We start from the raw sequence: 20,787 nt of genomic DNA, 5'->3' as shown, positions 1-20,787 counted from the left end.
AACCTTCAAAACACTCTGCAGAAGGCTTCATGGTTTAAGTTAAAGCAGTTTCCTTGCTATTTAAAGTGAGTGCAGCTGACTGGATCATCAACAGCTTACAACTGCACCAGCAGCAGGGATTAAATCATCCTTGGAGAACGTAATGCTTTCCTGCACACACCCTTCTCCTCAGAGACAGCACTTTCCACTACTGCAGCTGCTCAAAGGTAAGAGGCTCTGGCCCAGCAGCAGTGCTGAACAGGAACTGGTTTGCACTGAAAGTTGGACTTGTTTTGGTTTACGTGGTACAGGCAGCACACTTCAAATTTTGTCCATCAGCCACCACCACTATTTCCGCAGTTACATCCTTATTCCCCCAAAGCTGTGGCAGTAGGAACTCTGGCTTTGAGCATCAGTGAATACAGCAAAATTAGTCACTTTTATTTAAAAGAAATAACATATTACAAATAAGTGTGCAAAACAATTTCTGTGATTAAATACACATAAAAGCAACATGCAACCTTGACATCAAAATCTGCGTAGAAGTTAGTCCTTAGTACGTTATGTGACTCTAAAAGAAACTTGTCAAAGTTAAGAGTTTGCAGCTAAACAGTCTTAGAGTGAAAGGGCATGTCAGAGTTGAAGCGTCTGTGAAATTAAATTTCAGAAGAGCAAGACTTCCCTGCCCCAGGTATTTAGTGCGATGAACGGAGAGCTTGTGTCTATTCCAGTTTCTAGCGCCTTAGTTCAGCAGTAAGTATTAATTGCCATTGGGGGAAAGAGTTTACAAGTCAGTTGGTTTAGTCTAACCTAACTGTCCCTAGGCCAACAGCATCTAGTATGCAACGTCTCAAAAACAAAAAAAGTTTGCAAGTTTAAAGCCATTGCAGAGACAGATACTTAATGCCACCTCGCCAATTTATTGTGCTGGATGTCTGAGGGGCCTGTCCTGTCCTCCAGTTGAAGGCCAGCCAGTACAGCTGTCCCACCAGTACCGAGGGCCATTTGTAAACCTAGAATGGCTGTTTCATTACAGGAGTCGCCGCCTCTACAACTACAGGAGCTCCGTGTGCCCTGGCTACTCACTCTGTGCGCCAAGGAGAGGTTAGTTGGGTCAGCCAGTGCCTAAACATGCTGTCAGCTGCCACGGAGAGTTTGGTACCTTGGACAGTGAGTGCTGACCACTCACCCGAGAGGGGCAGGCATCAGGGAGCAGCAGTCTGTGGCCACAGGCCCCCACCACCACCCAGCCCCCTAACAGCACAGAGGACACACGTGGTATAGTTAGGGCTACACGCTTGTCGTCTCGTCTCCTCTGCAACACTAAGCTAAGCCTGGGGAGGGGGCAAAGGCAGCACTCCTGTTCCTAGCCAAGCTGGTAGAGCATTATTGTTCTGAACCCTAGTATTCCCCCTGCTCCCAGCCAGTCAGCAGAAGTAAAGCAATGCCTAAAAATTGCCTGTTTTCATATCCCTTTTTCTAAGGCTAGTTGTACGTTTGTACAGCCCCCTGTAGCTCATTTAGTGTGGCAGGCACTCGTGTTTAATCTAAAGTCATTTTACAGTTTAGATTAAGAGAAACCCAATAGGCACAAGCTTGTTGAAAAGCCACATCTTGAAAACTTGAGTTGATGACAGTAACCCAAAGAGATTTTAATGATGAATACTTGCAGAAATGAGAAAAAAACCATATGTAGTCCACTACTTCAGAGCTTGTTCTGATCATGTTGGGCCAGGCTTCTCAGTGAGGTCTGCTAAGCTTCTTGCTCAGTATTAGACATTCATATACTGTCCTTCCAAAGATGCAGAATAGCCAAGGCAGTACTTTGACCCCCACAGTCAAAGCTTATCGTCCGTCATTTCTAAAAACTGAGCATAGACATCCCTTGAGCATTCCCCTTTTTGGTTGAATAAGAACTTGTAGTAGCTGCCATCTGCACATATTGCTGCAACAAAAACAAAGTCACATTATTATGCCTATCTGTTCCAGAGGCACCATCCTGTTCCTTCAGCTACAGCTTAAACAGACCCTCCAAGCCAGTGGAACACACAGAGGGGTAGTCTGGAGGAGCCTGAGATAAGGCACCCCCCATGCCCTCTCTGTCAGCTCGGTACAGCCCCCTTCCACCCTGGGCCCTGTTTGATCTTTCTCCCTTGCCGTGCTGGTGTCTCACCTCAGCGTTCCCTCCAGCTCAAGGCCAGGGTAGTTCAAAACCTGGTTCTCCAGGCAGAACCTGGGGAAGCCTGCAGTGCTTACCTATGACAGCATTTGGCTCTGTTCCAAAGGCACAAATGCACGGAGAGCCTGAGGGAACCTGAAATTTGGAAAAACTCCATTTGGAACTGAAGTATTTGGGGAGAAAGGAGGCAGAGGCCAAACTGAAAGAGAAAAAAAAAGCATAACAACTTAGCAAGGTGCCGACTATAGAGTTGATATACAACTGCTGGTGTGTTTGAACAAGTCAGAGGGTTCACACTAACTGCTATTTTTGATTGGCTTTCTATTTTCTTCTACTAAGTATCAGGTAATAAGTACGATTCCCCTTCTAGGGAAGGGACCCTACAACTACCTTTCTGGCTTTATGTTTTTTAGTGACTGCAAAAACTGCCAAAAGGATTGATTTTTAGTAGGGATTGCTGTACGTGAGGCATCCGCACAGTACTAAGAGACAGCCACAAAAACAACAGCCTAACCTTCTGCTGGAATTCTACAGCTCCGCAAAGGACAAGCTGCTGTTAGTCCCAAATCTGCAACTTCACTCAAGCACAGCAGATTAATCTTGTCACCTCCAGTAAAGCAGGCATTAGCTGTTGCTTGACAGGAGCAGTGTTTTAAACTTTTAATATTAAAAGGTCAAGGCCCTCCCCAGTCCCCCTAAAGGCTTACAGAATGGCTCAAACCCTACCTTGACTGCTTATTTCTTTTAGGGTCTTCTGCAGCAAAAATATGTACTGTGCCATGGTCGCTGGATACGCAGATGAGGGAAGCATCCTGATTGAAGTTTATACTGTAGAGAATACAGACAGTTGCAGTATTTCTACTGGAACATACCCACAGCTGCTGGTGTATGCGGCTCTGCTGCTGCAGTAGCCTAGAGCAGCTGCCAGCCTGGCAGGCAAAGGTGTTAACAGCTCCTCTGCTGGGGGAGCTGGGACTCCTCCAGTTGAGCACTGCTTTGCTGACAGGACGAACAGCCCCTGCAGGGGCGAGTGCATGCACACAAAACAGAGGGCCTGGGCGATCGGGACCAGCCATGCAGCAGCCCGCTCTGACATGGCCATTCTGCCACTTCCGCTGCAAGAAAACACACAACCTCTGCTCCGAGGAGTAGGCAGGTATCGGATAAAAGGTGCAACGCTCAGCAGCTGAATAGATGTTTCCCTGCTCCTGGGAGAGCACTTCCAGCAGTGGCTTAGCTGCACTTCATGCGGAGCAGCACTGTGGTGCAATGAATGCTCTACTCACCCCCGGGTACTCCCCTGGGCTCTCCAGGAAGTGTCAGAGTGGATCTTTGCATTCCCGGTGTTTCAGAGTGAAGCTGAAGTACTCCCCAGCTCCCCTTTACTCCACGCAGAGAAGCACACCTATCCTACATAGGTTTTTGTCACAACCCCTGTAACCCAGGCCAGGCTCCACACAGCTGCCAGCTACTGCTCTCTCCTCCCCAGCCCCCAGCCGAGGGGAAGCAGCCCCAGCACCGCTGCCCACCAGGAGAGCTCGGCCTCGTGCCTAGTGGCTGCATAGCTCTCCTTTGCGAGGGAGACTCGGGTGCCGTTTACCGGGCTGCTTCAGCACAACAATACCCGTGAGACAGCAAAGCAGCAGCAGTTAAACTTACCAGTAGATATTGGCTGCCTGTGATCCTCTTCGTAGCTCCTGGATTAAATGCCCTGACGAAGTATCAAATATTCTTATAAGGGTCCCCTTGAAAAGAAATCAAGCATTTTATTAGAAAAGACAGAAGACTCTCTACACCTGTGAATGCATCCTAAAATCCTGTCTGAGCAGCATGCCCCTACATACACAGCTGGGTTCTTCATCTCAGTACATTTGAGAGAATCTCTAAGAGAGATGGTAAGTTTGGGGAAGCATATTGATTTCCCCCCTCATCACCACAGTGTTACAATGCTTTGGTATACAATCTTGTAACTTGGCTACTCAACTAAGTAAGTTCCACCAGAGTTACGTTCTAAAGCACTAGTGCAGCCCTGACAATAGTTTGCAAACATTAGATTCGTGTACAGCCTTCTGTGCCCAGTTCTGCAAATCATTTCATTCTTGCCCCCCATAATCAGTACTCTGCTACTGTGCAGTTCTTTTCCCACTTCAGTACCATCAGGCTGTGGCTGGTCTCACAGTTAGTTCAGTTGACGTACTCTAGAAGAATTAGTTACCTATTGCATGCGCATTATCTGCAGTGATCCCAATCTGAGAGACACCATAGCTGAGTTGGGTTACAGAAAGACTACTGCATTAGAAAACTGTACGTCAAAGTAAACTAAGCTTGACACCAGAGGTGTAACACAAGTCAGCGTATCCCACATAAAGCGATCGACAATTCAGCAGTACTTTCATCCGATGAAGAGTGGGTATGCGTTGTCACCTGCAACTCATCTCATATACCTGGTTAACAACTGCATCTCTCCAGTCACACACCAGTAAATAACAGAACCCAGCAGAGAAAGATTCAGGTAAGTGTCAGCCTAGTTTTGATGGAAGACACAAGCCTGAGCTGTTTTCTTGCAGCATGCTCGGTATGACAGCCTGCCCATACTCCTATTTCAGTTTGACAATGCTGTTTAAACTTTTTCTCTACACTAAAAAAAGGACCATCGCAGTACAAATTCAGCAGATTATTATTCCATTTAGCAACAGAGTTGGCAGTTTCAAAAGCTTTGTTTAAAAGACATACAGTAATGAAGCTTAGCTAAAGAGAGACTATGGCTGCATTTTCTTATTTTTAAGCTTTTTTAGCTATAGGCTGTGCTGTAGAAACTATTCTAAACAGAGACTCGTTGGATTAATTTAGCTTGTCCTCAAGAAACTCAGTTCAGTTGAGTGGAAGAGGATAGCAAGTACTCAGCTTGCCTCTTACCCATCGACCTTACATTGCTTTGGACCTGTCCCTCAGGAGATAGAGCTCACCAGAGACTCCACCAAAGTTCCCACAGAGAAGGCAGGTCTGTGACTCGCTCTGCGTTCTTTCTACAGCACTCTGCCTCAGCCCAGCCCAAAGGCTGGCAGGAACTTCAGGTTTTTGTCAGCATAGTGTGTTGTTTATAACACACAACCAGACACAATTTGGTAAATATTCCAAGAACTATTTTATCATTTAGACTCTGTATGAAGACAGCTGCAGTGTGTGTATGTGAAAAATGGAGGCAGTGCACCTCCCTCGTGGTCTGTAATGGGAGCAGAACTAACTCCTCCAGCATGACAGACCTAAGTATTTCTTTAGCCAGGGGCTTTAAAGTGAATTCAAGCAGAAAATAATAAAGGTGAAAGAATGCAAGTAAGCCTTCCCCTTCCCTTTATTTTGAAAATTAATAGTATTCATTGAAGAACACATGAAACACGTGAACCACTTGGACCAGACCTCACTCAACATCACTGTAGCAGTAACCCTTCAGTCGGCTAACACACAAACGCTACCTCAGGCACCGTGTTAGGATCGCTGTTTGGGTATCCTACGGAAGCAGTAAAGATAAAGACCAAGAATGCACAGTTCAATGACAAATTTTCCAGTTACTTACTTCTATGCCTTTCCTACGAAAGGATGTGACTTCTTACATTAGAAGGACTTGCTACACATAGTAAATCACATAGTAAATCAGAGGTAGGAGGAGATAATTCTTACTTTTTCTGATGCTGTTGCAATTCTTGTTCCCTGCAGGTTTAAAGCTATACAGCTCAAGACACCTTCGTGAGCCGGTATGTCCACAGGAGGCTTTTCGGTATTAGCGAGATCCACTATCTGCACATGCCCAGTATGTGTTCCAGGAAATGCAAGAAGAGAATTATTACTATTTGGACAAAGGACACAGAGACCTAGAAGACAAAAAAAAAAAAAAAAAGTAACTGTAGTTTCCATAACCTAATAAAGTTTTCAAACGTAAGTTTCTAAAATATTGGTAATTTCAGAACAAACATACATTGTAGTAAATCAGAATTTCATTTTAATGGCTATTGCGGTATCCCAAAACATGATCCGTCCATACATGTGGAGCACAGTAAAGTAGGGGAGTAGCATAATTTTAACTTGCTCTCATCACTTTATTTCAGAGTAACCTAGTTGTGGTTATCCAAAATCTGGATGTTTTCAGAGATCAGCTCCATCAGGCTGTTACAGCAAAGCTATTTAAAAAAAAAGTCTCCTTAGCAGCTCAAAAAGGATAAGGGCTTATAATAGCTGGTATCTTAGTTTCTCCTCTGTCAGTAAAACTGATTATTATCAATTCATGTTTGAACTTGGTTCTTATGGCACTTGCCCTTTTTCTTCAATAACTTTTTGCAGATCCTTTAAAGGTAAATCACATCTCTCCCAGGTGTTCTGCTGATAGCAAAACTCCTGCAAACTCAGTCCACAGCTGGCAGAGCACCAGGTGGGGATCACATAAACAGCACACTTCTGCATCAGCCACCATACACCCACCAGCCTCTAAGTCAGCATGCCGGATCTGTGTTTAGGCTGTGCTGCCCTAAGCGCAGCCAGCAATTCCATGGTCGCTTCTAGCAGGCTTGAAGACCTCTGAAGATGGGGACTCCAAGCCTAAGTAACCTCCTGGTGGAGAAAACATCTTCCTGACATCCAAGCTGATCCTCCCAAAGTATCACACATGGCCAACAGCCCTTGTTTGACTGTCTGGCACTATCGGGAAGAGTTTGGCTCCATTGTTTCTGTAACTGTCCTTCAAGTAGCCATAAGCCACCAGCTGCAGACAGCCCGTCAGGGTCTCCTTTTGTGTGAGTAAAGGAGCCCAGCTCCCTCCACCTCCCCCACACCAGCCCTGTGCTTTGCGATCCTGACCACCAGCACAGCAGGGCACAGTTGTGCCCAGAGGCAGACATTCCACCCCTCCAGTTTCAGACCTTCATGTACACAGCTAGTCTTAAGTGTGCAGCTGATGCAGGAGCGTGTTCGTCTCACGACCCTCGAGCTCTCCTTCCAGACAGGACCTCCCTTTTTCAATAAACCTACTGCAACGAAACCGTTCCCTTAGGTCAGACCCAAGCCCTATCCCTCCCAGGCCTGCCTGGAGCCTAGAGCTGGCATCACTGCCCCAGGCAGTTCTTAGCCGGTGGCACTACTACTCAGCCTGGTTCAAGATACCTTCTGCTCGTTTCAAAAGACAAAGCCATAACTTCCTATTTAAAAAGGACAAAAATCAGTTTGCTAATAAGGGTCTTTTTGTCACTGTAAGAGACTAGGTTCTAGCTGTATTGGAAAAGAGGAATGATGTACTTCAACAGAGTTTGTGTTTATAATTAAGCTTTCAGCACAAAATACATCAAGTTTACAGGTTCTTTACAGAAAAAGCATATAGCTCTTCCAGAAATCAAATCCGTTAACATAACATGAGTATATGAGAAAGCTTTTCTGTGCCAAGTATTAATACATTTTAATAACCATTTTATAAACACAAAAGCATCTCCAAAGGGCATGACTACAGTGCAGCAAGTAAACTGTTTAATGACTTACTAAAGGAAACCGATTCAGGCAGCTAAAGATAAACAGCATGTCAGGAACAGAATAAACTTGCTTCCATTCCCCAGCCCACACACACAACTAACCTTTAGGGTTGTAGCAGGTTTCAAAGACGTGCAACTGGTGGGGATTGTGTGTGAACGTGAAAACTTTAATCATCGAGTCCAAGACTACCACAATTCTGAAACAGACGAGAAATTCCTATGACTTTGGGTGGGTAGAACAGGGACATATATATATTAATTCAGATCTGCAAAGGCTTTCAACTGATGTAACTGCTATATTCTCCCCCCACCCCCCCAACAGACTTGCAGCCTTACAAAACACCATGCAACTGTGAGCCTGCAAAGCACTTTATCCAAAGCTGTGACAGCAGAACCCTCCGCCCACACATACACAGACTCCAGCTGTTAAGAAATGCTCTTGCTCTAGAGATCTGCTTGAATTCCCTTCACGCTCCACACCTAGACAAAGTCAGCACAGCCGCATGAGAACACTTCCCTACGTCAGGGGGCCAGACAGGCTCGCAGGCTTTTCACCAAGGTTTCCGATACCAGCGTCCCTGAGCTGTGATCTGTTGATACCGAATGCTTGCCCCCAAAAGCCTGTTTTACCTTTAATTGCTGGTGGTAAGGAGGATCTTTTTCTCTCCACAAACAGCTGGAATTGAATAAGAAGAGCGTGCAAAGCCAATCTGCACATTTGGAGCACATTTTTTGTACCTACCTATCTCTTCGCAGCTTAACTGCTTTGACTTCTGTAGAAAACTCTATCTCAATGACAGTCTTCTTCTTCAGGTCATCCCAGATCATTACTAGAAGAGTGCAGAGATTGCGTTAGATCCCCAAGGCATAGCTGAAGATCCACACTGTCTCCATTATAACAACTTCTAGTTTCTGAGAAGACTAAATCAAAAGGTGCATCCAATAGCTGAGCAGTTACAGATTGGCATCCTGCTAACCAGAAGGCACTGAGCTACTACACATCAACCCACTCTTTCATGCTATGACTCGTGCAGGTAGGAGCTGGTAAACTTCAACCACAAAAGCTGACAAAATAAGTTTTTCTAAAGACAACCAGCTTTTTTGTTTTGCTCTGAGGGTTATCGAAGAAGTGTGGCAGCAGTCAAAAAAAAAACCCAACCAAAAGTAGCATATTTTCTCACAAAGCTTGCCAGCCAGGGACCTTTTCCCCCTGCTCAGCTTGCTGAGCTGGAGTCTACTTGCGAAGTTACCTGTGAGAAGTACAGGCTTTGTCACCAGGTCTCAGACCAGTTACTGCAGGTAACTGCCTGTTAACACTGCAACAGCAGCGATGCAATTTATTTCGCCACTAAGCTTGGGAGCGCTTTGGGCAGTTTCACACAGATGGCAAGGCAAGCATTTACAAGATCTATTCCTCGAGACTCACCTTTGTTAGGTGGGTACTTCGGCTTTTTTCCTCCACCTACTAGCGCTAAATAGTTGCAACGAAACAACATTTCAACATGGCCAACACCACCTTCTAGAAATTCTGAAAAACAAATGTATTTTATTTAAGTGTCAGAACCTGTTAAAATGCCATCTAATTTTTACCACTGTTACAAGAAAAGCTCGCGTTATCTAGCACATCTCCCAGGCACCCGAGAGGAATAGTATCTTCCTACCTCAGCTGAACTTAAAAAAGAGAATCCTCTAAGGGTGAGGGTGACTGGCAAGAACTCTTAACTAAAGGGGCAGGGGGGTTCATTTGATTTTTTTTTTTTTTGGTGCTTGTTTAGGGTTCTCGGCCAAATTGCTTTATTTTTTATAGCAATGAATATCACCACTGTTGCTGTCACACAGTTGGGACAGGCCTCATTTTCACATACAGAAAATACAGAGCAAGGTTTTAAAGTTATATTACAACATGCTGCTTGAGAGGAGATCGAGCAGTACCATCGTGGCAGCTTGATCATCCTTATTATGCAGTGGCTTTGTAAACACTTTGTAAACAGTTTGGAAAGACTGTCCAGTTAGCAGCTCAAATTCACTCCCCTCGCACGCACACGCTCCAGGCCTGGTGTTGCTCTATTATGCTAAAGCCAGGCACTTCGAAAGATACCAACGGTACTCAGTAGTCATGAACCTTCTTATTTGCAAGGGGATTTCTCTTCATAGACGCGGTGGATTTGAGGAAAGAAGGCAAAACACACAGATATGTAACTGAACTAGGCTCCGTAGCGCTGTTCTCTGGACCGCACCCGTAGCTGCTAGAATGGGTAGGAAGCAGGAGAGATCACCTGGTGTGGAGAGTTTCTCATAGTGCAAGGAAAAGGTTTTTTTTTTTCTTTTTAAGAATCTCAACTGCAGAGGAAGTAGAGTAAGATGGCGTGCTTATGGTGCAAATGGAGGAACAAAATATCAACCAGGGGATTTTGTAATAAAAACATTTTTCAATTTGATGACATTTCAGTGGGGGCTTGGCTTTGTTTACATAGCTTAGAGGGATGCTTGGCATTCCACTTGGGCAAGGGAACTGAACTGTCAGGAGGAGAGGCTGTAACTGTGGCCTTCAAGGTAGATGAGCAGAATTAAGAACAAACTGCTACTTTAAAAGACTGTCTGATACCTCCACACACTGGCAGGGTGCAGCAGGAAAGGTGGACAAAACTAGTAAACCATTTCAAAGCTAGAGAAAAAGTGAAAATTTCAGAAGGACTCAAGAAAGACCTACTGTGAGAAAGAGGGATGGGAGAAAACTGCAAAATTATCTGAGGAGCCAGGAAGAAGCACTACCATGGAAAGATGTGGACGTATGCATGAAGGACAGGACAAGGGAGATGCAGTTTGACATGAAGAAGCACCGCAGCACACCTGGATGAGGAATCTGTGCTGGGACTTGACTACACAGCGCTGAAGGTAGATGCCTGGAAAGATACTCACATTGGAGCAGTAGAGCCTTGGATTTCATACAAGTCCTTGTGGTTTCTACAACACTTTTGACTGCCGAGTTTCCTTCCTAACAATTGTATTTGGACACTACCCCCTTCTGCACCAGATCCTCCTCTTAACTCCATTAAAGCATTTAAAGCATGACAGCACATTTTGTTATGAAGAGGTATTATCACTGCCACAAAAAGTCTTATTTACAAACGCTAACCCAAGACAGTTTAAGAACATGCAATGTGTTCCGAATCTATGTTAGAACAGACACTTCAATCACTATCTTTAAAATTTTGACAGGTGATGCTTGGATAGGGAACTTCATGGAACTCCTGGGTATGAGACAGACAAGCCAGGTGCAACAGTTGAGACTTAGTTTCATACTGAGTTACAGAAATCAATCAAATCGTCCCAGATGGAGCTTGTCTCTCTCAGGTAGGTTTAAATATACATGAAAAATGAACAAGATTTCTCTGTGTACCTGTGCAGCCAGTACAGTCAGCCCTCCCGGAACGCAGAGGGGAAAGGCAATCTGACTCCTAAGAAACGCTTCATGATAGGAGTCGTGGAAGTACGTCCAGAGCTACTGGCAGGGAGAGTTTTGGCAAGGAACTCAGCAGGACTTCAACCTGAATTCTGATCCTTCTAGCACACTATCACAGATGATAGTCCCAAAACATGTTGCTTACGGAAAAATTTAGTATTAAGAAAAGAAAACAGTTTGTCAGCTTTGGCTACATGAACAGTGACTGAAATCTCTTGCAGCACAAGAAATCGAAAGCATGCCTGGTTTTATAGGAATTGCTATTTTAAATACATTTTTCCTCTTATTAAATCCTTTCTATCACCACAGGCTGAAGTGCTTGGAAACCTGTTTAGCATGGCAGCATTCTTCCTATATTTAGGGTTAGGATCACATGGCTAGGTTTCATTTTCCCTTATTTTGACTCAGCTAGCTTTGCTTTCTGATAAAAAGCCCCACTACCTGTTCATATAGCTCATCTAGTAATTTCTGTTAAGACATGACACTAGCTTTACCGCCTTAAGATCCTCCCAGATTTTTTAAGCATACAGAGAATATAAAATTTAGAGTATTAGAGGTCTGAGCTCACAGTGCTCTTGCAAGCAATACTCTAAGCAAGTACGAGAAACATTAGGTTCAGATCTCCAGTAAAAAGGCAGTGCTTTTATTGCCGTACTAGGTCATCCAGATTACTGCACAAGAACAGAACAACTTCTCTTGATGGTACATAATACCGCTGCAGCAAGCAACTCTGCTCCCACTTGTGAATAACCAGGTGACTTATCTTGTATTCCGGACTACAAACATTAGCAACAGCTAACACAATTCAGCCTCTGCAAGAAGGTGAGACAAGTTCATCATCAGCCAGCTTTATGCAAATGAATAGCATCTAAACACCTGACCAGGCAGTGGCATAAGTGAGAGTCCATTTGGGACCAGCACAGACTTCCTTTCTTGAGGCTTTATTCAAAGCCTTCCAGTGACGGAAGGGTGAAAGCTAAGCAAGGATCTTGCAGAAAAAAAACCAAAAAACAAAAAACAAGGAGGCTGAACTTCCAACACAGAACTAGCATGGTATAATAAGTAAGCATTTTACCTTGTTTCTCTTTTTCTTTGAGTGGATCTGCATTATAAACTCTGAATCCATTTTCCATTCCACATGCAAAGCATCCTGTAGTAAAAAGCACATACATATACATATATATAGTAATTGCGAGATACACTCAAGAACTAAGCAAGAGCCAGAGGGTTAAGGGAGCATTACTCAATAACTGCATTGTTAAACTCAAGCTGAAGACCACTTGCAGGCTTTGTTAGTGATTGCAAGTGAAAACCATTTAGAGAAGTTGTCCTCTATGCTGGCCTCTACTCAAAGTGGAAAGTTCTCAATATTCTTTTCAGACAGGTAAGAAAACAATGGGAGGAAAGGAGAGCAATTCCCAACCCATCTGTGTCCTATGTCATGCGCTCCAGAGGGAAGGAAACCTGCATTTTTAACTTTTATGGTCCAGCAGTCATTATGAAGCAAAACCCCTCCTTTCTTATTGGATCCGAATTTACACCGTGATTACAACTATGTGAAGTATGATCCGTTGTTCATGTTTCCACATAAGAGAGCTTCTCAAATATAGTTTTTAAGAGGGCTCTAATGAGAGCCTACTGAGTCAGGTGCCAACAATTACATGCCCATAGCTCAAGTCTAAACCAGGGAATGATTAGAAGCCAGATTAAAATACTCTGGAACATTATTTTAGTTACATTTACCTACAGAATTATGCATGTGCCTTTTTAGTGGAATCCATCAGACTGCCAGTATCCTGTCCTGCTCTTTTGCTTGCTAATGGGTGAATGCAGTTACTAATAGAAAGAAATGCCAGGGTGAAGTCAGAAGCAGCTACCATCACTAGAGGCAGATGGACAGAAGATTAGTTGCTACACAATTTATATGCACTGTATCAAAAATCCAGTTAAGATCTTCAAGGTACTGGAACAGAGGTATTCAAATTAGTCTGGTTTTATTCTTATGCACTGCAATGACCACAACGATTTGAACCCCCCAAATAAAAATGGAGGAGCTACGTCTAAATGCAACCCTTCCCCGAATTCAATACCCAAAAATCACAGGGTGGCTGGGGGAAGGAAGTCTTCACTCTTAACATCAGGTCTCCAAACCATTTGCTCATAGCCTGGTGACCCATGATTTCCTCCACACAAGACCAGACCAGTTTGCTGTGAAGCGATGGCTCAGAAGCTGGCAAAAAGGCTCAGACTGCAAGAGACTGTTCCAGGTATTCCTGGCACTAAAGGTTCATGAACAGCCAGCAATGGTCCTCACAACACAAGGCAACTCACTGCCTTGGTGGTTTGCATTTATTTATTATTAGCTTAGCATAAGCTTGGTTAAAAAAATCGCATATGCTCGCTGAAGAGCAAGTAAGCAACATTCAATACGTGTCTTCCACTGTTCCTACCTTGATGCAGGTTAAGATGTCATAAGAAACAATACAACTGGTGACATCTTTTTTTGTCATCATGAGAGCAGCTGTTCTAGAGGAAATCCACTACACAGAACAAAATCAATGTTCTCACATAACAATATAAAAAAAATAAACTTGATCTTGGTACCAGTATTAGTTTAAAAAAAACTCAACAATTTGGGAAAAATAATGCAGCCAATTTCAGATTCCTTTTTAATAGTCGAGTTTCATTCCAAGTAGGATCACAAAACCAAAAAGCCCACAACAAAAAAACAACAAAACACAAAAAACCCAACCGACCAAAACACAACAGCAACAAAAGAGGCATCACACACATCCTCTGCTTTACAGACCAGTATCTTAGGAGGTGTGGGGGTGTATGTTTGGCAGCATCCTTAGGGTTCCTAACCACTGAACTCACACATACAAAGGAAAATGACTACAAGATCGACCTCTGCACCCTTCAAGGTAGAAAGGAAACAAATTAGCCCTCTTATTTTACACGTAGTCACTAACAGCAGAGTCACAGCCCCAATATACAAGACTGCTCTAACAGCACAACTAAACAGCGAAGAAAACAAGACACACAGAAAACCTACTTCCCTGACCCTGAAGACTCACAGGCACAACTTCACCCTGTCCAAGATTTTGTAATAAATTAAGCGCAAAAAGTTCTTGTTTACATATGTAAGCACACACAGAGAGTGGCTAACAGGAATATAATTCTTATAGAAAGATTAGTAAACATATTGAAATAGATGCTTTTAAATTAACTTTATTCATTTTACCTCCTCCCTTCTCAGCACATCATTCTTTAGTTTGCTCTATCAGCTGAATATGTAAGAGTGCGCTGCGTTGAAATCACGGCACTAATAAGCTGCTGCCCCGTGCAGTGTACTTTACAGGGATAACTAGAAAGCAAATTACAATGGCAACATTTCTGTCTACACAGAGCAGTACTGTTCAGGATGAGAACTAATCTGTTTCTGGTAGCTGTAGTGTGTATCCATACAGTTATTTTTCCAGCAACAGTTTTATAATACAATATTGTATTTCCAGGAAAGACAAAGGAGAGGGATGCTGAAACTCTTCTATAGTAAAAGATTTCCAGAAAGTGTTACTTATGTTAATACCAACAGCTTATAACAAACCCAAACGGAGCATTCCTAATGCAATAAAATGCAGACATTACATTTCCTGTAGCACCGCTACAGCTTTTCTGCTGGGCTAACCTCGTGACTAAGACATGGGCTGCTTTTAATGTCTTGGGAGCATCTACATTTTTAACTGGAGACAATACACCAGAACTGAGGGAATGTGAGCAATGGCAGCATTCCCCACAGAGCTGATCATCACCGACAGATAAGAAGTCTTCAGTCATGGCAAGCCCCGAGCCAAACAAGAGAAAATACAGGAAGATTACTGCTACTCATTCAATTTCAGGTTACAGGAACAGCTTTGGAGCCCCGTGTTTCCCGTCTGACTGATCCTAGCGTTGACCCGTGTTCCAACAGCCCAGCTACAGCTTCTGAGCTCTTCTGCACAAGAGAGCTGGGGGGACTGCCAGAAAAGGACCTTGCTACAATATTTGGTCTGCTTCCTTCCACAGGAAGGTCACATCTCATTTTAAGAGGGGACAGACAGGCTGTCAAAGAGCTGCTGACAGAAGACAACTCAGATACTTTAAAAAAATAATAATAAATTAATTCAGGTGCTAGGGAACGCTGACTCTCCATAGAACTACTGCCCTAAACTACAGTTGTACTTGTTCCTACAGTAAAAGTACTATTTCCCAACAGTCCCAGTGAGGCCACAGCAGTTTGGCATTTTTTTTTTCTGGTTGGTTGTGTTTTTTTTTTTTTTTCCTTCTAAAGCCAAAGAAAAAGGAAGGGTTAAATTAATGACTATCCTAATAGATGCCACAAGCTGAAGGGTGCATGCGGACAAAGAAATCTGCAGGCTTTAAGGCACAAGATCCAGAAATTGCAACACTGAATTTTGGTTCAGTGCAACAGTGAAATCGGTTGGACTTGATGATCTTAAAGGTCTTTTCCAACCTTAACGATTCCGTGATTCTATGAATTCTAGGGAAGTGACTCTGGCAGGCGCAGTCCTAGCACGATAGTTTTCCTCACCACAGCAAATTTTGTCTAAAGCCATAAGAGAGCACAGAATCCTACTAATATTTATGGGGTCCTATAGCTAAGCATTTCAGGCCACTAAATGAGATCAAATGAATAAAACCAAGTGTTTCAACACCAAAACAAGGTCACATCTCAGTTTTCAAACTAGCTTTAGCCTACAACAGTGACAAAAGGGAAACTTGTCAGCAATTTACACATATATTTTCTGGCATGGTAAGTTATTACAATGTTTTGTCTATTCATTTCTGTAAAGTACTTTAATGTCCTTCTGAAACCATCAGAAAAGTACCTGGAATCAGGAGTATACCAGCTGGAAATTAAGAACCTAAAGTCAGAGTATTCTGTTTTAAAACTGAGAACACCTTACAATACGGGCCCTCCATTTTGGGGGAGTTATTCTGTTTTTAAATTAAAAAAAAAAAGAAACAAAAGGTGGCAAAGACACCCAGTATAAAAATATAATATCACTCAAAACAGAGTAAGGGAAGCACATTTCAGAAAAACTGCAGATACTAGCATTGTCACTCATCAGTCATGGAAGTTAAGACTTGGAGAGACTTATTAGAGCATTCCTCCCATTTTCCCATCACGATGGGGCTGGCTAGTCTCACTAAGAAATTAGGTTATTGTGACAATATATGCAGACACCCACAATACTAAGCTTCAGCACTCAAGTGATTCATATTTCTATTTTTGGTAGAAGCCACAAGGAAGAAGGGAGCTTTTCCTCTCATCTGTTCTTCTTTGAGCAGCCAAACAATTACCTATCCTTTAACATTTTACTAGTTTGGGTCTTCTTAAAAAGTTAGCATGCTACCTACAGTTCAAAAGTCATCATTCCTCAGCAAGAAGAGCTCCAGAAGCCTGCAAATGAAAGCCAAACATGGGTTTTGTTCAACGTTGGTTTTTTGTTGTTATTCAGTTGGTTCACCAGGCTAAGTAGGATGGGACTGGAATACTGCTAGGAATAAGCTGCTCAGCTTACAGATTCCCAAAACAAATTCCTTAACATATTTTGAATGTGACATTATTAAAAAGAGTGTTTATGTTGCGTTTACTGCTACAGAATTTAAGGAAGCCTTTGCCACAAATAACAAGTTTTAAATGCTGAGATGATGTTCTAAAGGCATTTTGCAGTAAAAGAGAAACAGCTTCCTATACAGTTCTCTCTGTAACCCAGCCCCATCGCAGGCCAAGCATCAAATATTATCGCTTCATTACAGATCCCTGCAGATTTCAAGTGAAGCTCATCCTCGCAAATCTCTTTTTCTATCATTGTTGCAAACACAAGATGAAGACAAGTGCGGGCAGAGCTGCTGAAAAACAGACTATTCTATTGTCTTCAACTCAACAGCATCGCATGAAGAAAGCTACCAAGAAGCTCACTTCATTAACAGCTTCATACACTACTGACAAAACATCAGAGATGGTAGACTAGAATCAATAGAATAATTCGTGTTTACACACAACTTCAACAGCATCAGCAACAGGTACATGAAGCACAGTCTACAATGACAGAAGCTGCAAGACTGCCTTAGGCAAGAGCACTACTTGTTAAGACAAAAGGATGTTACAAAACGATGACCTTCTATTCCTTTTTCCACAAAAATGATGCTTACTCATAAGACTGGTGCTATTTTTGTATTGCAAATGCAAGATGAGGCACACGCACCTTCTAGAAAAGGCCTTCCCCTTTCTAACAAAGAAAAAGAAATAAACCAAGCATACAGTTCTGAAGCTTTTCAGCAGTCCGCATATCTGTACTTGTCTGACAATACGATTAGTAGTTTTAACCATCATTTTTGAAATACAAATCAGGCAAAAAAAAAGTTACACCACTAATTTTGAATGCAAAGTACTTACACTGAGAGAAAGTGGCACTTTGCGAGTTACCTTTTCAGAAACGCAGTTTCAAAAGCACATCCCTGCAAGCACATGATTTGAGGCACTTACCCAACTGCACAAGGGAGGCTATAGCCCATTTTAAGCAGCACAACTTGCAGCAAGTACCAAACCACCATGCGAGAAGCAGATGTATTTTCAGACGCACATCAAAACACGACTCTTCTCCTCTCCCCCCACGCCAACCCAACCAACTCTCTCCGAAGCGGCTGGCTACGCGCGCTAGTGTGCCAGAGCTAAACAACAGGAGAACGGTTAAATCGTACCTCAGCAAACAAACACCGCCTTGCCCGGCTTCTTAGAGCCGGGACTATGTCTACCACAGCAGCTACAACGGCCGGACCTCGGGCATCCCGTCAGCGACAGCGGGGGCGAACGAGGAGACACACGAGGCCGCGGCCCCGGGAGCCCCCGGCAGCCCGGCCGCCCGCCCGCAGCCGAGGCCGCCCGCGCCGCGTCCCGCCGCAGGCCCCGACCCAGCGCCGCACTCCCCTCACCAGCTGCGGCCGGTTACCTCCGCCGCGCTGCCAACGGCGAACTGCCACCCCTCCGCCGGCGCAAACCAGCTCCCCAGGGCCGGGAAAGCGGAGCCCCCGCCCCAGGCCGGCTCCGGGCACCGCGCCGGGCGGGGCCCGCTCCCCTCACCGCGTCGCGCCCCACAGCCCCCCTCCGCCACGGCCCGGCCCGGCCCGATCACCTCACCGTGGTCCTGGTTGAAGCCGGCGTAGAGCAGCCCGTTGCCGTGCGGGTTAGCCGGGAGCAGGTTCATGGCTCCTACCCGTTTGCGTCCTCCCGCCGCCCTTTAAACCATGACGGCGCCCGCCCGCCTCAGCCCCGCCGCGGGAGCCCGCCCGAGCCGAGCCGAGCCGAGCCGCGGCGGACAGGCCGGCGGCTGCTTCCGACCCTGCTAGGCAGCGCCGCCGAGCGCTGAGCCCATCCACCCGCCAGGGTGAGGAGCACCGAGCAATCGAGCGGCGCCAGGCCACGCCCCTGCGGGCGGCCTGTCTCTGAGGGAGGGGAGTGGACCCCGGACGGGAATTTACCGCTGGGCGGATGGGGGAGGGTCGGTTCCAGCTAGATGCGTCTCTGAGGAAAAGAGATGTTCTCAGGGTGCTGCTTCGGAGAGGATGTGCCCTCAGCGGGGCGCAAGCACCGGGCCCCACTGCCGGAAGGATCTGGCTGGGGAGGGGGACCCGCCCCTCGCCCCTGGGCTGGAGAGTCTCCTCTTCGGGGCTCCTGCGGAGCGCGGGCCCGTAGCTCTACCCCCTCCAACCCTGCGTGGGCCTGGCAGGCCTGTGGGGATTCCCTCTTCCTCACACGGGAGTCCCCACCTCACAGGGCTATAGCGGGGGGCAGAGGCATCCCAGGCTTCGCCAAGGCCAAAACAGGGCTGCTGGCCGTAGAGCTGGGATGGGTGACCCAGGCCTGGGGAGGCATGAGCTTGAGTCTAGGGCCACCACAGTGCCAGACAGTGCAGTCCCTGTACTTGTAAATCAAAAAAGAAATTGGAAGTTTTCAAGACCCAAGGCCCTGAGCAACCTGATTGAGTTCAGTAGTGAATTTACTTTGAGCAAGGTGATGGAGCCGATAGTCTGCTGAGGCCCCTTCCAACTGAATTGTTTAATGACTGTATGATTAGCTTAAAGCCCACACATTGTGTGTGCTCACACAAATGCCAGCTACTCCCTAGCCTTCATGTGCATTCACTTTCTTTTCTGTACTTGCTCTGTGCCTTCCACATCAAGGGCTTGATGTTGTATTTCAGATTTGTGACTTACTCTTCTCTAGTGCAGACTTCTGTTGGGAAATTACTACAGCTTTTCAGTTTATAATGGTTCATTGCAGTCCTGGAGATGTCTGCATTGACCAGTTGATACATTATTCTTTGTGAACTCATGTATATGTATATATATATATAAAAGAAAATAGATATAAAAAAAGAACAAATTGCACCTTCACATGATTTTCTCTCCTCAGGCAGTCAAGAGACTTGGTACCTAAAATAACAAACCCTTACTTCACTTTTTTTTTTTTTAAATCTTCCACTTTCCAACTACAGGCTTTACTTACACCATGTGGGATTACTGTGGGCATTACGAGAAGGGAAGAGTGCAGCTCTAGCCTGTCCTTACCTCATCTTTATACTGGCTGGCAGGAGGAATTGAGACTCTGCCCTTGAGGACACACACATCCATATTAATGCTCACTCCAACCAGGCATTCTTACTGCATACCACATACAGAAAGGAAACAAACTAATGACCTGGTGATTGAAGAGGCCAAGATTCTACTTCAGAAGAAACTTAAACCAGTATAGCAATGTGCATGGAAGCGAGCTCTTCATCTTGCACGCAGCCACTAGTCAAACACAACCCAAGCAGCTGTCTCAGATTCAGGTTGAATCTCTTGCAGCTGTAGGCTGCTATCTGCTACGTACATGTTCCTGAACTGTGGAGATGCAACTCCAATCTATCAGCTTCACCCTGACACCTGCAGCGTTTCTCTGTAGCTCACGCAAAGGCACACCGGCAGGTGGAGCCTGCTCATCACCGAGGGAGAGAATTCCTCCCACGGTGCTTTGTTTTGCCATTTAACTAGGAGAAGACTTGTTCTTGAATGCACTTTAAGTAGTGATGCATTGATTGATCCGGATGCTAGCATAACTTTGGCATTTTACTGGCTAAAATTTCTTCTACTCACCTACAGAGGCTGTGGACATCTATACCGATCCAGAAGGAGTATCAGAGAGATGTAACTTGATGGTATCTCACAGTGAAGACACCTACAGGAAACTGGGATGAAGCTACACCATCACCTCAAAGGATTGTCATTACTCAGGAGAACAAGTCACAGAATTCCTTCATGAACAGAAGGAAGACTTGACCTGTATTATTCTTCCATATTTCAGTTAAAAACTCTTGAAGACAGATGTTGTATCAAAAGCATTACATGATGCTTTTAGGATGACTTCACATTCCTGGTGTCTAGTTCAGGTATACTGTTCTTCAAATTCTTCTAAAGGAAGATAAAGACAACCTCCCCCAGTTAAAGAAACCATGATAGGATTTCTTTTCCAGAAACATTTATTTATTTTCTAAATAGTGTTCTTTCCTTATAAAGCAGCTCTTCAAGTCATGTTCCTTTCACCACAGTGT

At 44.7% G+C, this 20,787-nt stretch overlaps 1 protein-coding gene across 1 annotated transcript; it reads right to left on the bottom strand.

Annotated features, from left to right (window-relative positions):
• Window positions 1–1,817: 1,817 nt before the first annotated feature.
• On the bottom strand, window positions 1,818–18,402 carry WDR45B (WD repeat domain 45B; the record flags this gene model as incomplete). Its single annotated transcript, XM_082008007.1, has 10 exons — window positions 1,818–1,924; window positions 2,236–2,357; window positions 2,885–2,986; window positions 3,818–3,903; window positions 5,837–6,027; window positions 7,771–7,865; window positions 8,411–8,498; window positions 9,095–9,196; window positions 12,207–12,281; window positions 18,336–18,402. The coding sequence occupies 10 exons, from the start codon at window positions 18,400–18,402 to the stop codon at window positions 1,818–1,820; spliced, it is 1,035 nt and encodes a 344-aa protein (XP_081864133.1).
• Between the last annotated feature and the right edge of the window lie 2,385 nt (window positions 18,403–20,787).

Source organism: Phaethon aethereus, assembly GCF_964289735.1.
Source record: "Phaethon aethereus genome assembly, chromosome: 18".
NCBI classification, from domain to species: Eukaryota; Metazoa; Chordata; class Aves; order Phaethontiformes; family Phaethontidae; genus Phaethon; species Phaethon aethereus.
This window is presented reverse-complemented; position numbering and strand designations above follow the sequence as displayed.